The sequence below is a fragment of the Physcomitrium patens genome, chromosome 16 (assembly GCF_059467195.1).
Source record: "Physcomitrium patens ecotype Gransden chromosome 16, ASM5946719v1, whole genome shotgun sequence".
NCBI classification, from domain to species: Eukaryota; Viridiplantae; Streptophyta; class Bryopsida; order Funariales; family Funariaceae; genus Physcomitrium; species Physcomitrium patens.
The window spans coordinates 220,712-236,328 of NC_143425.1; the positions used below are offsets into that span (position 1 = coordinate 220,712).

Here is a 15,617-nt window from a genome sequence, read left to right on the forward strand (position 1 = left end):
AAGTGATATTATTTTATTATTTTATTATTACAATAGAATATTTTTTACACCATTAATAATTATATTTTTTCCAAATTTTTATGTATATTAAATTTTGAAATATATTAAAACAATATATTACAACAATATTTTTTATTTACATCATAATTTTTAATAAAATAGCAATGTCTTGTAATTTGAAATTTCAATTCAAACTATAATTTGAAAGTTGATAGGTTTGTAATGTCAATATTGTTTAAACTAATATTTTTATTGTTTAAAATAGGATTTCTGATTTATTTTAAATCAATAAATAAAATTTAATATTATTTCAGTCTAAATACAATTGACTTTACCTTGCAGTTGGAAGTAGGAATTGACAAATGAAAGAATGATTTAAAGAAATGAGTTCTAACGTATCAAGCTACTAGATATATAATGTGATCTGTATACGTATGTGTGTATATGTACATTACATAGGCAGATAGGTAGATACATGCATGCATACATACATATTGCAATAGATCTTCCCCTCGAGGGAAGGGGGAGGCCAGCACAGTAGGGAAGACGAAGGAAATCCATCCATCCATAAAGCCCAGGCATGCATTCGTCCATTCATTCATCCATCCATTACGATGGCCCCACCAGAGGGTCAGGGTGGCAATCCTGATGCTGATGCGAAAGCAGCGGAAGGTACAGCAGCACGACGGAGGGTGGGAGGGGGAGCAAGGATGGGAGGCGGAGAGGGAAGAGGAGGGAGGGGAGAGGAGAGGAGAGGAGAGGCAATGAATGGCACACTCACAGCCCTTCCATCCATCCATCCATCCATCCATCCATCCATTAGTTTGTTTGTTTGCTCGGCTCCACCCTCCTCCCCTTTCCCTTCCCTCCCCCCTTCGCTTCCCTTCCGCCCCTCGGCCGAATCGGAGTCCGTGTGCCCGTCACGCATGAGATCCATGCCACCTCCCCCGCACAGGGCTGAGGAGGGCCATGCCCGGATGGATGTGTGCACGAGGGGAGGGGAGGGGAGGGGGAGAGGGGTCCATGCAACCCGAGGTTGCCCTAACCATTAGGTGTCTTGAGTTGCTGCCACAAGTTTCCCTTGCACTCTGCTTAACAGAACTCCAATTGAACCAACTGCGTTGCTTGCCGCAATTCCATCCCCCTCTCTCTCTCTGCTCATCACCCAACTGTCCTAACACAGCGCTTGCGCCATTCATTTTCTCACCACCTCCTCATTCGCATGCAATGCTCTCCGCCTTTCTCCCACTGGAGTTAAACTGTTCATTCAGGTCAGCTCCCCTTTCTCGTGTTGCCTTATGCACTCTTTTATCTTCCATACTTAGTCGCTCCCTCGCCTCCCCATCTCCTTCGTTTCTACCACTCATTCTCTGAGCTTTGATTGTGGGTGCCTTCCTACATCTAGAACCATTTCTAGTCTTCTTTGTTTAGTTGTGTAGTTATTCATGTGGTTTCAAGTCAAGCAGAACCTTCTGAGAATTTTGTCTTGTAGTTTTTTCTTGCGGTTTTCAATTGGGTGTCTAGTCATAATCTTTCTCTGTGTAGTGGATGTCGAATTCGAAATTCGACGAATTGCGTCTTGAAAAGGCCCATGACTGGGGATCGGTCCGCTTTGTAGTGTCTGTGGCGCTCTGAACGCCGTACCTTGATGTTTGCAGGATTTGCTAAGGGCCTCCGTGAGTCTTGGCGACGCTTTAGTTGGTAACAATCCAAGATTCATATCGAAGTGCGTATTTTGACGCGGCTTTTAGGACACGAAGTGCAGACTTAACAGAAGCCGCTATGGAAAGCACGGCCGAACTAGTGGAGTTCCCGCTGCTAAAGCAATGGGTTGATTATACCTACAGACCGTGCACAATCCCATGGCGATTTCCTTCTGATAAACCACACCAGGCCACTCCCACTGAGATTTTATGGATCGAATTGTTTCGAAAATCGATTCCAAGTTTTAGGTAATCTTACCTTCACCTTTTTTCAATCTTTCAATTGGATCTATATTAGCTATGCCTTGCATCAAGTTTCGAAAGATAATGTACAAAATGGCATTGAAGGTATTATTAGGATTTAATTAGTAGAAGTGGAATAATGGAATGTTAATTTTTAATGTTTTGGATTAGATTAGATCGAGTTATAATTAAAGTGCTTGTAAGTAGAAATTGACCCCCCCCCCCTTTTCCCATTTACTTTTATTTTTATTTTTGTGTAAGAGTTTTTCCTGGATCTAAATTCTAGTCCTGTCAAAAAGTGTGAATTTTCCGCAGATTTGTGAACTTGTTAATGTGACAAATTTTCTTCTTTTATGGTATCGTAGACATGTCAAGCTGTTACGTTGTATTGTCCACAGATATCCCCGACAAAGCAAACATTTCTAATACAGCTATTCGAGCTGAGTTAAGGTTGATCTACGTAAATCCGATACTTGAATTTTCTTGTTTCTGCTTGTAGGAAACAGGCGGAACTTGATTCGACTGTGACAGATGCCCCTGCTAAAGCTGCCAAGTTTGCCCTGAGGTTTGAGATTCATCTTTTCTCCCTTTTAATGTTTCAAATGTTCCCTTACGTGTGTTGTGGAATACACTGTTCACAGTTCTACTATCGGTGGTGTTCTTCTAGAGGTTGCTTTTGCATTATATATTCAGCATGTTTATATAGTTGAAATCTAGATTTAGATGCATAATTACTGTAGGATGTATATTATTATCACTTTCTTCCACTTTTATCTAAGATGATGCTTTTGGTTTACTTCATTTTGACGCATATATTTCACGAATGCCTGCCGATCTTTGAAACATTGATGATTCTCTTACAGACGGTGGCATCATTACTTATTCTGGTGCTTTGCAGATATGGAGAAATTTTGGATGATATGTTGGCCGATCCAGAGAGTCATGGCGGACCACCGGATTGCATCGTAAGAATTTCAATGTTTTTTTCAGAAATTATGTGGTATTTTCTCAGGAGAGTATTGGTTTTTTCACGACTAATTTATGGAAGCCGCTTCAATTCTCTCTGTTTCTTTCCTCTGTCTAACTTGTTATTTTAAGGTGGCGACTTGTCCATTGTTCATTTTTACTGTGAGTTTGGGAATGTTCACAAGGTGCTTCTTTGTAGCAGCTTCTCACAAGGCTCCGCGATGTTGTCCTCCGCGAAGTAGGATTCTATGACATTTTCAGGAAGGTCAAGGTATTCTTTTGTCTCATTTGCATTATCGTGAAATAGTTACTTCGACTTAAATATCAATTTCCTCAATTACTGCTCTCTGATGCAACTGGGCTCAGTTTTTGCCGTTGTGCTAGTTGCATGCCTTGACTTAGTGTTTGTTATTCAAAGGATGATGAGAATGCAAAGGCTCTAGCGTTGCTGGAGGGAGTAATTGCCCAGGCTGATGCAATTAAAGACGTAGGAGCTCGTATAGACCATCTTGTGAAGGGTGTGTTTTCTGGAAATATCTTTGATCTCGGAGCAGCACAGGTATACTCTGATTTCGTTCTTCTTCGTTCTTTTACTCGGCTATCCTTTGACAAATAATTGGATTTATGGTTTGTTCTATATTGAATGGCCTAGTGATTTCAGCAGATGCAATTCTGCTGAAATGCACTGACTTCATACGTGGCTCTGGGTGGGTTGGAAAGCTAGCGGAGATCTTTGAGTCTACTGGTTCAAATTTTCAGGACAGTTTTGAGAAATTGCTTCCTCGCCCGTGGGTGTTGGATGATCTGGATATTTTTAAACAAAAATGGATATGTAAGCCTTGGAAAAAGGTATGTATATTCTGATTTTAAAATTACGTATGTGTCACGAATATTGTTGCTTTTAATCATGTTTTCACTGAGCATATGTGCCTTTGAGGTATTTCCGAAGTTTTGCGTTCGCAATTTGCTTTTTGGTTTTAAGCCTTGTGTTCGACTTGTACATTCGAAGTCGCATTTAAAAATGCAAGGTCATTTTTTATTGATTGTGTATTTGTGCATGGTTGACAAGGTCCTCAGACTATCCATAGCGCGTTTCTTTGCAGTTTCTTGATTCTTAGGGCAATCAACTCACACACATGTTCATGTCCTGCTGCAGGCAGTGATTTTTGTGGATAATTCAGGGTCTGATGTTGTGTTGGGGGTCTTACCATTTGCACGGGAGCTTCTTCGAAGAGGAACAAAGGTTTGTCACATGCCCCAACATATAGCTTGACTATTAAGTGTCCCGATTAATGTTTGTTGCTGTATTCTTGCTGGGCTCTACTTGCTTTACTGACTAGCTTTCCCATTTCAGGCGAGTCAACTTATTTTGCCGATGCGTAGTTGGTCAAAACAACTGCGACCTAGAGAGAATTTTATTTGTGATGGTATTCTATTATAGAATGCTTCAGCTCATGGGTTATAGTAGAATGTTTGATTGGGTCATTGTTATCCTTGAAACTTCGTTGTGAATTTTCTTATCTGGGGCTGATTATGAGTCTATATTGTCCGCAGGTGGTGTTAGCTGCTAACGACATGCCATCCATCAATGACATTACGTACGAAGAGCTAGTGCAAGTTATCTCAAAAGTAAGATTGTAGGACTTAAATATCTGAGTACCTTTTAAAATATTCGACTTCATTCATGTTTCCTACTTCCTCTGACCTTCAATTGCTGACACTTGACTAATTTGCTGATGTAAATATAGATGTTACAACTTCTCTTCGCACCTTATACTTTCGAACACGATTGCCGTCTTTGTTGTACCCAATAGCCTTGTTAAGGCATGTTTGTTGCTTGCATGGACTACACAAATTGTATGAATGTCAAATAAATCATTTTTTACATGTAATACTATGACGAAGCCCTCGATAATTGCAGGCTAAACACGTGACGTCAGACGGAAAAGAATCGTTTTACGGCGTGGATGCACAGCATCTTATGGTTTTGAATTCTGGAAGCGATTTGCCAGTAAGTTAGTCTTGGCACTCAAGTGGGTTCATGGTTTGCATCTTCGGTCAGCTCAAAGAGAGTACTAAAAATGGAAAATCTTTGTTAATCCAGGTTCTCGATTTGTCTCATATTTCTCCAGAACTGGCTTATGCAGCAGAAGATGCAGATTTGGTTGTGATGGAGGGAATGGTAAATGATAACTGATTTCTTATCTTTTCCTTCGCATTGCGTCAGCGAATCGTGTTGAAACATGTGTGCATGAACATGTCTGATAAGAAAATGTGTTACGGAAAACGTGCATGGTTTGTGAAGCCAGTTAGCTCATCTTCCTGTTGTGTGCCAATTCAATCTAGTGAGCATACAAGATTGAGTTGTGAGATCTGTTGAACATGATTTCACACTAGACATTTTCTTCCAGGGGCGTGGTATCGAGACAAATTTGTATGCACAGTTTAAATGTGATTCGTTGAACATTGGAATGGTAAGTACCTGCTTTTTATTTCACGTAGATACACGAAGTCAATTAGTTCTTCGTTCAAGCAGATGAGATTTAGTGCAGATAACCATGCTTTTGTTTATGGAAATACGCTGTGAAGTACCTTAAAATAACTAAAGTTATTTAAAATAGCAATTAAGGTGATTAGCTGGTTTGCGATTACGTTCAGGTGAAGCATAAGGAGGTGGCCGACTTTCTTGGTGGACGGCTCTATGACTGCGTTATCAAGTTCACTGAAGCCATCCCCTAGGATCTCTGCCAGTTCTAGCTCAAGCAATGTGTTTTTGCTCAAGCGTGTAGGCTGCCACTTCCTGACGTTATTGTTTTACCCTGGATACAGTTGTCATTGTAGAGGTTGAAGGTTACTGGATCACTGCAGATGCCTCGAAAAATCAATTATTGGTAGCTTAAAGGTTGTATTTTATTATAAGTTCTGGTGTCCACCTGAATGACCATTCTTTCTTTATATGATTTATTGTAATAATCATTCTTTACACCTTTCAATTCTTTCACGTATATAATATGAGCTCCCTGAACACACTAGAGATTCCTGATGAAAATCATGCTTAAAGTCTGGATTATCCGTATATTCTACCTCAGTACCATGCGTAGGTAGAGGATAAATTTTTACTCACCACCTTGAATTGGCTGTGTAATAACCTAGTTTATAGACTCCCAAGATGTGTAATAATGTTATGGCACATACGTTACCGTGCTTCCTTGAGGTGGAATAATAGAAAGCATACAATATTAGCTTAATTGTCGTTTGATTTGTCAGTCAATTCTCGACAGTGAATGTTTCGCTTTTGGGGGTAATTGTTAATAACGTTACTCAAATTTGGGTGCAATGGTTGGGGCAAGTCCTATGATGTATTTCAGAGCAAAGATGCCCACTTTCAGAAGCAGACAATGTTCTTCAAAACCTTATTTTGTGAATGTTAACCTTGTCAAACGTTGCGGTTCTTGATATTTCCTTCTCATGAGAATTATCTCATGTTCAACGAGCGGTTACATGCCTTGAGGAAATCAACATCACGTCAGGGCAACTTGTGGTTGATTGTCATGCCAATCCCTTCAAAAGTCATTATCAAGTAATAAGCTGTTAGAATTGAGGTAGGCATTCGTGATTTATATCAAAACTACCCTCAACATTCAAGTTAAAATGGGACCCCATTGCGAAGACGAACCAGAAGATTTAATATCACTCCTGGCATGTCTATAGGTATCCAGATTTGTGAATTTAGAAGTCTACATATATTTTAGATGAAAAGCACCCTTTTAGAAGAAAAAAAAGTCGTGTGAATCTTTACTGTCAATGCACAAAAACTACAAGTGGCAGTGCCACTACTATTGCAAAGGTCCTAGTTCCCCCGAAAGCTCTGAATCAACATCGTTCAGAGAAAACCCCAGCTCCGGCCTTGAGCTTCCCCTCCCAAATGCAAGACACCGGTTAACGTTTTAGGGTAACTAGGACACCACAATCGTAAACCCGTACAAGTGACTGTAATGCTTATTGTTTTGATAGATGAAATCACTCTAACGACTCCGAAATCTTCAAATTCACATCCTTCGAAGAAAATCCACCTGCCCTTCCATCGAGTTCTCTCGCACGTAATAAGAGGCACTTGGAACCGAGAAATAGTATGTTCAAGCCGGAGTCAAGGGTCACAAGAAACGCATGACCAGCTAAACTACACGTGACAAGTACGATACAATATCGACATCGTAGCAGGGGGCCAACCTAGAGAGGGTAAATCGTTTGTGGCAGAGAATCGTTATACGCTTGATTTTTAAGGTACACGTACACGTGAGGATGGTCCACATCCAGAAACACCTCATTTGTGTTCAGTGATGGACACGTTTTCATGTCGATACACAGGTCCGATCCCCCAAAAACATAAGCCAGTCCACCCGAAGATGCTGCCGTAGTGCGAAAACGGGCTGTTGGGATGAAAGCTTTTTGCACCCATATTCCGTCGTCCGCGTAGTAAACCTGCAGCCCCCGTGATTTAGGCTTTATTGACATGACAGGTAACTGGCCAAAATAATCTCAACGAAATGAATTAAGTCAGAAATGAGCTTTTAGAGAATGTGGTAGATAAAAGTACCTCATTAACATGCTTCGGATACTTGTACTGTTCATTGTTCCTGTAGTGCCCTTCTCCGCCAATAACCATGATCCTATTTCCAGGAAGGACTGTTGCACCCTGCTCAAGCACACAAATTTATGATAAACGGTTTGAATCTTCCTCTTACAGTGCATAGCTAAACCAGATGATGAGCATTCTATCACTTAACATACCGCATCTCCTCGGGGGGTCAACATGTGGGGCCTTATGGTCCACTTATTCGTAGCCGGATTGAACGATTCCACTTTGTCTGAGAATGCGTTGGCAGCAAAGTTAGGATCCTGAGAACAAAGTGTCACCGTGAGAATGTTAGATGCTTGCCAGTGACTCGATCCATAAGCCTCTACCTTGCTGTTGATTTCACTGTGCCAAAACCATTCTCATAATTTGATCAATCATACAGTGACATTCTTCGTCGCAACTGCTAAAATACAACTTGATCCAATCGAAGAAGTAAAACACACTAGATTCACTTACATAATATCCTCCCAAAGCGTATACTTCACCCATGAAGTTGACACACATGAGGTCACCCCTCGGGGTTGGCATATCAGGCTTTTGGGTCCACGTATTTTTCGCAGGATCATACTCGTAGTTTGCAGGAGGAATCTTGTAATCGACGTCGTAGCCACCAATTAGATAAACCTGTATGTATGCAGCAGAACCTTAAAATGATTAGACACACTCTAGTGACCAAGTTATCAATTCCCTTTTTCATCAAGTTGTAACAGCGAAAAGAAACGTGGCTTATGCTTCTGAGTCTATCTACCTTGCCGCCAACACTTCCAGCACAGTTGTCACTCGCATTGATTGGAGCGGCCGGAGCGACAGTCCATGTATTCGTGGGGATGTTGTAAACGTACAAGTCCCTCACTGTAACATTCTCATTTAATCTTCCTCCTACCACATATATGGTATCTTGCTTGCCGTCTGGAACACCATGGCCCACCTGTTAAGCACTCCTCATAATGGGCAGGTTTCATTGCAATGTGTAGAAAATCTCAATTTTGGGGAAATCTATTCCTACACTTCAATATAGCAAATCACAATTGCATGTTGCATTACTAGTGCTAATCCTATCAACTTATGATTGTAGACCAACTAAAAACACTTAATTGCAGCAAGAGATTTTTTTTCCTGGGAAGCAAACAAGACAACTTACTATCAAGAAGAGTAACTCCCATGCGATATCGGGGGCCAGGCATCTTAGCCATCTGGGTGTAAGTGTGCAACACAGGATCGTACTTGAGCACTTGATCCAGCACGGTACCATTTTTATCTTGTCCACCCAAGATGTAAACCGATTCGTTTACACCCACCGAAGAATGATCCGCCAACGGCCCTGCTAGTCCATAGCACAGATGTCACATACACTTTCGAAACATTAAAAACTTTTCACGCCGTAAATAGTAGACAACGTGAAGAGGCGGTACTTTTGTTGGAACCTACTGCAATGATATTGAATTGTACAGAAATCAAACTCACGTACAACTGGAAGGTCACTAGAGTGACCACGCTACAACCAGCAAGTGAAGGGGTGCAATTTATCGCACTGTGGACGACAGCGATTCGCACGTGAAAGCTTTTTTGCGCCGGCTATCCTCCACGACTATAATTAATTATAACGTGATCAATAAGGGAATTCAGGACAAGTACAACACTAAATGAAATATATAGGGACACCAGAGAGGAGAGGGGAGAGGAGTATGCGATGCAATTACCAGGAAGAGGAAGCTTGGTGGCCCAGAATCCACTGCCGCGGAACAAGCTTCCACCGTAAGTGACATCAGCCTTGTTACGAAGACTGGACTGACCGGAGCCAAGGATGACGGACTGAGCATGGGCGAGACTATTCAAGTTACTGATTTTTTTAGCCTGACTGACCCCGACGGCAGCGATGGCGATAAAGAGGGCCAACACAATGAACGCGAGAAGCAGCGTTAGGAGCTTGGCCGTGCGCACACTCCTGCGGAGACGTTGGAGCTCGTAATTGACGCTAGCGGCGTCGGACTCCATTCCCATGCCCTTCATGACACCACTCTAGTAGGAGGAGGAAATGATCGTGATAAGAACAAAGAGGTGGGGGGAGGGGGGGGGGGGGGGTATATAGAAGTCCGGGAGGGCATGCAAGAAGAGAAGCAAGGGACAAGTCGCAACAGAAGCCAGTGGGAGAGGGGAGGATAAAGTGCTGCAGGAAGAGCGAAGTATATGAGAGGGTTGCGGAGGAGACCGCGAGGTTGACGACGACATGGTGGAGTGCAGCAGTGCTTGGTGGACCCGAAAGATAGATTCCCTGTTGTCGTCGAGGACCAAATTGGCTCCGAGAGCTGGGACGATGCCGGGCGCATATTCCATGGATAGGTACTTGGAGGCCGTCCTTGTGATGCCCGGCACTCTTGCCGGGCACTATTGCATTGTATGCTCGCTCCACTTGGCGATGCGCCGACGTCGTCGTCCTCTCTCGCGGAGTCGCCTCGTCTCGGTGTCTTGTTCCTCCCAGTGTCACCCCCGCCCAGGACATATAAGTTGCCACTTGAATATCCCCCCCCCCCCCCCCCCCGCTCTCTCTCTCTGCCTTTCTCCACCTTCTTCCTCCTCGTTTTGTCCCCCCTCTCTCCGTTTTCTGCTGCCTAAACTTTTCACTGTCGCCTCTCGGATCCCCCTCTTCTACAAGTTGATCTCCGTTGCCCTTCACAGGCATATTCAGATGTTATTGATATTTATGCCACTAGACTGAAACATCAAAATGTGCTTTTTAGTATTTTTTGAAGTTACCTTCGATTACAAGTAAAACAGGCGTATCTGTTTGATAGTAATCATATTAAATTTTTTAATGACCATTAACTTTTATTCAAAACAGGGCATATATTTTATAAGTTTTGAAATCTTAACTTTGCACTTCACAATCGCAAGTTTTTTGAGTCAACTTCTAATTATATTTTTTCATTTCAAACAGTGTTTTATTATTCTTATTATTGTTTTTGTTAATATAGAGATAAAATCTGCAATTATACATAACAGTAAGAAATTATACAACACAAACCATGCATAATAACATCTATATAATTAAAAATTGAATTACTTACAGCACAAAATCAAATTACTCCATCAATAGTAATTTCAACCACTATAGCAAAGGCCACTTCTTAAAAGTAAATAAATATGAATGTTTCAGAAATAAATCACTGTATTTTGAGATTGATTTGCTTTCAAAGCTCAAGTCACCTTTCTTTAGCCTATTTTGATACTAAAAATAAAACATCAAACATAGCATGATGAACTTGTTTCCAAGTATCAGACATTTTCACCATATTTTTCAGTTTAAATTGGACAAAGAATATATACATTTTTTGATATAAAACAAGAATGGGAAAGGATGGATGAATCATGATACATCATGAAGCCAGTAAATTAAAGGTAAAGAAAGAGAGAGATTGGAGATGGAAGGGATCTTCAATTAGACAGACTTGCATGTACTCTCCCGCTGCAGGCAAAGGATGCCAGGATGGATGTCGAATCCTAAGGATGACAACGAATGACGACGAAGAGGATGCTCTGCAGAATGTCGTCGAGAAAGAAGGAATGTCGTCGACCATTTATCATTCGTTCGAATCAAACCATGCAGTAATGTAGGTTTACGTACGGGTCTTACGCAGGTGTTTTATTGAAACCTAGATTTGTGGGTTTCGTCAAAAAAAACAAAAAAAAACAAAAAACAGGTTTAATTATTTCTCACCTGAGCATGCATGACAGAGTTGCGAACGGGGCAGCGACGGTGGGGCGGTGGTTTCCCCTGCCAACCAAAGGCCGTCTATGGAAGTGAAGCGAAGCCAAATATATGGGGTCGAGGAGGGAGGGAGGAAGGAAGGCCCTGCCCGATACTCCGGGTGACCATCCCTGCAGCATCCAGTGCGCTTGGGGGCGCTAGTATCAGGAGGCTCATAGGTAGGTAGGTATATAGGAAGGAAAGGGCGGTTGGTAGGTTGCCAGGTAGGCTGCAAAGCAGCCCCCCAGAGTGGAGGTGCAGGTGCAGGGTGGTTAACGAAGATTCCCGGGACCGGGACAGCACCAGAATCAGCACGAAGGGAATCCAATGACGAAGATTCTACATTCATCCATCTATCCAGGCCAGATGGGCCCACTTTGTGCCCACCACGATTCTGTTGGGAACGAATCATTCCCCTCATCCCATCATATCGAATCCCATGCCATGCCATCCCCGCGCATCTCAGATTCTCTAGAACCTTCGGGCCACTACCGTTTGCAATTGAGACACATTCCTGTTTCGTAATTGTCATACTGATTCTTTATCATCATCATCATCATCATCCATCTCCGCACCATTCGTTTCCTTTTAAAACTGCCGTTTCCTGCAGTTTGGTAGTTTTGAAGCGTCTATTTTGCAGAATTTTACATCACCTCACCACTCTTTTTTTCATTTCTTTTTACATCCTCATTCAATGAATTTCAGAATAGTTTTATGCTTTATCTATTAGGAAAATTCTAAAAATAGTGAATATTTAAGTAAAATTTTAAAATAATCTCATTTATAAATTTATTTCCAAGAAGAATAATATTAAAATTCATATAATTATTTTCAGTTGAATATACAGTGACAAACAAAACCGAGTACAAAATCTGAACACTCATAGTTCATTGATCCTTCCAACTGACACATAAGTCAATTGATAGAATTACTTTTTTATTGTGTGTATTCATCTAGTCCTCTACATGGATGAAAAATCTCATTATCATTTGAGGTAGGGTTTATGAGAAAAGTGTTGTAGAAGCACACAGATGTGCGTACTCAGTTTTGGTTGCTTCTTCTTGCTGAATTTCGAAATTTCAATGTACACTCCTTGTTGCAAGATTTGAGGGTATTTTTTGTTTGTTGTGTTGCTCTTGTTGTGTACTATCTATAGTGAAAGTTGATTTGTCAATTGTATTTCTATGCCTCGGTTGTGTGAATCATTGAAGCACCAAGCATTGGTGCAGCTTAAGAGTGGTGTTTCTACAAGAAAAGTTGCAGACTCACTTGGAATGAGTCAGTCTTCAGTAGCTCATCTGAGGAGGGAGATTAGTGGTGAAATAGAAAAGCAAAGAGGAGGACGTCCAAAGGTTTTAGGAGAGCAAGAGAAGTGACTTGGTGTGCACCTTGTCACTGCTGGTTGTCTCAAAACAGCAAGTGTAGCTGCAAAACAACTTCGAGAAAAAACAGGTAAACACTTCTCAGACATCACCTTGAGGCATGGTTTGAGAGAAGCTGGTTTGGATGCATGTGTGAAACAAAAGAAGCCTCTACTTGCCAAAAGACATGTTCTTGCAAGGTTGAGTTTTGCTCATAAATACAAAAATTGGACCGTTGATGATTGGAGACGGGTTATTTTCAATGATGAGACAAAGATTAACCTAATCAACTCAGATGGTAGGTCTTGGTGTTGGTTGAGAGAAGGAGAACGACCGGGACCTAAACATGTTAGTCAAACTGTCAAACATGGTGGTGGTTCAATTATGATTTGGGGTTGTATGACTGCTTTTGGACCGGATGCTTGGTATCAAATTGAAGGTAGAATGGAGCAACACTTGTACAAAAAAATTTTAGAAACCTACTTGCAAAGTACCACACAGAATTACAACTTAGATCCTACTAAGGTGGTTTTTCAACATGATAATGATCCCAAACATATGGCAAAAAGTGTTCAGTTTTGGCTCTCTTCACAGCCATTTCAGCTCCTTCGATGGCCAGCTCAATCTCCAGATTTGAATCCAATGGAACATTTTTGGGTGTCAAGGACAAGAACTCGATGAAAGCTAAAGAGTAAGTGAGACTTTTCTCAAAAAGAAATAGGACAAAATAGAAATATGTATATTAAGAAAGAAACTGGAATGGCTATTGCCAAAATACAAGAAAACTAGAGACCCTTGAAACTTAGACTAGAAGCAAGAAAGGAGTTGACAAGAGTGAAGAGGGCTTCACTCTTGCCTCTATATATACTATCTAACTAGAAGCCACGTGGCGATGTTCTATAAGACCTCCAATATATGTTGACTTTCTAGGCCACATGCCTTTGCTTGCAAGGCAAGTTTTCTATGGATGGACCACGTAGTTAGCTTGTTCTTTAAGCTTCCAACATGTGTGGCACATGGCTAACTTGTTGACCAAGTTTCTAACCTAAAAGTCAACTATAGACTCCTATAAAGTCAAAGCAGCGTCTATGAAGCTTCTAAGAAGCTTCTCTAGAAGATATTACACAATTAACCTACTTTTATCTACTTTTACATACTTTTATCTATTCATATAGGTAATTATATGTATGTCCGTGACATTACCCCCCCTTCTAGGGACGAGTTCCACGAGGAGCGGTGATTATATATTGAGAAAATCTAATATGCGGCGAATTGTATTTGCTACATACTCTGATCTTTGTTCTCTTCGAAGATAGTTGATGGGTCCTCTTAGCCATCGATAGTGTCCCATTCCAGGGCGAGAAGACCACCCTGTTATTTGATCACTGTTGAGGCCTTCATAACTTCCTTCAAATAATACATTTGAAACACCATCAGGAGTCGTTCCTATCTCCAATAATATCACCAAACATCGAGAATCTCTTCCAAGGTCGTGATACCAAACGCGTTGTATCTCACCATCTATTCGAGGAAGAACATGTCGTTCTTGAGGATCTTCATCTCGGTTGCGTCGTCTTGAAGGTTGTGACAATCGTAATGTCTCATCCGGTAAGTCAGCAAACGAAGGTTCTTGAGTTGAATCCGCTGGTTGTTGGCTCTCCATCTAATTAGCGTCACAAATGCAAAGAAGTTACAAACAAGGATAGGAATTTGAATGTTATCTTGCCTCAATCTTGTCTCTTTTATAAGAGAGGTTTTCATCTTGGTTTTGATGGATGTCGTTGATGAAAAACTTTGACTTTAGCTGATGCATTTGCTAGATTCCTGGATGGCTCCCATGTGCGCTCACTAATATCATATCCGCGCCAATGAACAAGATATTCTAGCTTATTTCGGCACCGCCTTGAGTCTAATATCTCTTCCACCTCAAATTCTTCATTATTATCTACTTCTATAGGAGGCGGTGGCATTTGTCTTCTTCCTTGTATATCCACTGTCTTATATGGTTCAAGAAGAGACACGTGGAATACAGGATGGATCTTCATTGACTCCGGTAGATGTAACCGATATGCAACTGGGTTGATCTGTTCAGAAACAGAAAAGGGGCCAAGCCTACGATAGTCCAATTTGTCACAAGGTCGAGTGGTCTTGATATTGCGACGAAGTAGCCATACCTTATCACCCACGTTGAGTTGTGGTTGCTCTTTACGATATACATCTGCATTTATCTTTTGTCGTTCTTGAGCTTTCTTCAACTGCGCCTTCATTATTGCATGTAACTCTGACAACCGATTTGCCATATCTTCTGCTGCAGGATTATCAACTTTTGAAAAATCAAAAGTATCAAGTCGTGGATGATAGCCATAATTGGCAAAGAAAGGTGTTTGTTGCGTGGAGGAATGTACCGTATTATTATAAGCAAACTCTGCCAATGGCAGAAGGTTTGTCCAATCATCTTGTTGGTAGTTGATGGTACACCTTAAATACTGTTCCAAGACTTGGTTTACGCGCTCTGTTTGTCCATCAGTTTGAGGATGGAAAGCTGAAGATAGCTTTATGTCCACTTTTAAAATCTTGAAAAGAGTCCTCCAGAATCTCGACACAAATTGAGTTCCCCTATCCGATATGATATCTTTAGGTAATCCATGATAGCGATAGATATTATCAATGAAAAGCTTAGCTGTTTCTTCACCTGTGATAGATTTTGTACATGGCATAAAATGTGCCATCTTGGTGAAACGATCTACTATCACAAATATAGAATCATAAGATCTTGAGTTTGGAAGATCTGTGATGAAATCCATAGAAACAGAAGACCATGGTTGTTCTGGTATAGGTAATGGCTGAAGAAGTCCGTAAGGTCGATGTCGAGGAATTTTTGATCTTGAACAAATATCACATGATTGTACAAAGTCTTTGACTGACTTCCACATTTGTGGCCACCAAAAATCTCTTGATAT

The 15,617-nt window shown here is 41.2% G+C and overlaps 2 protein-coding genes across 3 annotated transcripts; one reads left to right on the top strand and one right to left on the bottom strand.

Moving 5' to 3' along the window:
- Positions 1-1,082: 1,082 nt before the first annotated feature.
- LOC112293528 (damage-control phosphatase At2g17340) lies at positions 1,083-5,905 on the top strand. Of its 2 annotated transcripts, none has more exons than XM_024543041.3 (13): positions 1,083-1,271; positions 1,659-1,952; positions 2,446-2,511; positions 2,845-2,911; positions 3,115-3,183; positions 3,331-3,471; positions 3,633-3,761; positions 4,069-4,155; positions 4,467-4,541; positions 4,834-4,923; positions 5,017-5,094; positions 5,324-5,386; positions 5,571-5,905. In XM_024543041.3, the coding sequence occupies exons 2-13, from the start codon at positions 1,783-1,785 to the stop codon at positions 5,649-5,651; spliced, it is 1,116 nt and encodes a 371-aa protein (XP_024398809.1). In that variant the 5' UTR covers positions 1,083-1,271; positions 1,659-1,782; the 3' UTR covers positions 5,652-5,905. The 2 variants fall into 2 exon arrangements, with proteins under 2 accessions (XP_024398809.1, XP_090112767.1); XM_090256641.1 differs by having other exon boundaries at positions 1,267-1,383.
- Positions 5,906-6,677: 772 nt separating this feature from the next.
- Positions 6,678-9,699, bottom strand: LOC112293527 (uncharacterized). The gene is made up of 7 exons (XM_024543040.3): positions 9,252-9,699; positions 8,693-8,872; positions 8,300-8,460; positions 8,008-8,175; positions 7,704-7,811; positions 7,510-7,608; positions 6,678-7,394 (listed from the first exon to the last, which is right to left on the bottom strand). The coding sequence occupies exons 1-7, from the start codon at positions 9,559-9,561 to the stop codon at positions 7,143-7,145; spliced, it is 1,278 nt and encodes a 425-aa protein (XP_024398808.1). The 5' UTR covers positions 9,562-9,699; the 3' UTR covers positions 6,678-7,142.
- Positions 9,700-15,617: the final 5,918 nt, after the last annotated feature.

Bases quoted from the DNA above. Each gene is read 5' to 3' on its own strand.
- LOC112293527 (XM_024543040.3), bottom strand. From the start codon at position 9,561: ATGAAGGGCATGGGAATGGAGTCCGACGCCGCTAGCGTCAATTACGAG. The intron at 8,461-8,692 runs GTAAGTTGTCTT...ATGGTGTTCCAG, and splicing joins GGGAGTTACTCTTCTTGATA to ACGGCAAGCAAGATACCATA. The intron at 8,176-8,299 runs GTAGATAGACTC...GCATACATACAG, and splicing joins CTGGAAGTGTTGGCGGCAAG to GTTTATCTAATTGGTGGCTA.
- LOC112293528 (XM_024543041.3), top strand. From the start codon at position 1,783: ATGGAAAGCACGGCCGAACTAGTGGAGTTCCCGCTGCTAAAGCAATGG. The intron at 3,184-3,330 runs GTATTCTTTTGT...TGTTATTCAAAG, and splicing joins ACATTTTCAGGAAGGTCAAG to GATGATGAGAATGCAAAGGC. The intron at 4,156-4,466 runs GTTTGTCACATG...TATTGTCCGCAG, and splicing joins TTCTTCGAAGAGGAACAAAG to GTGGTGTTAGCTGCTAACGA.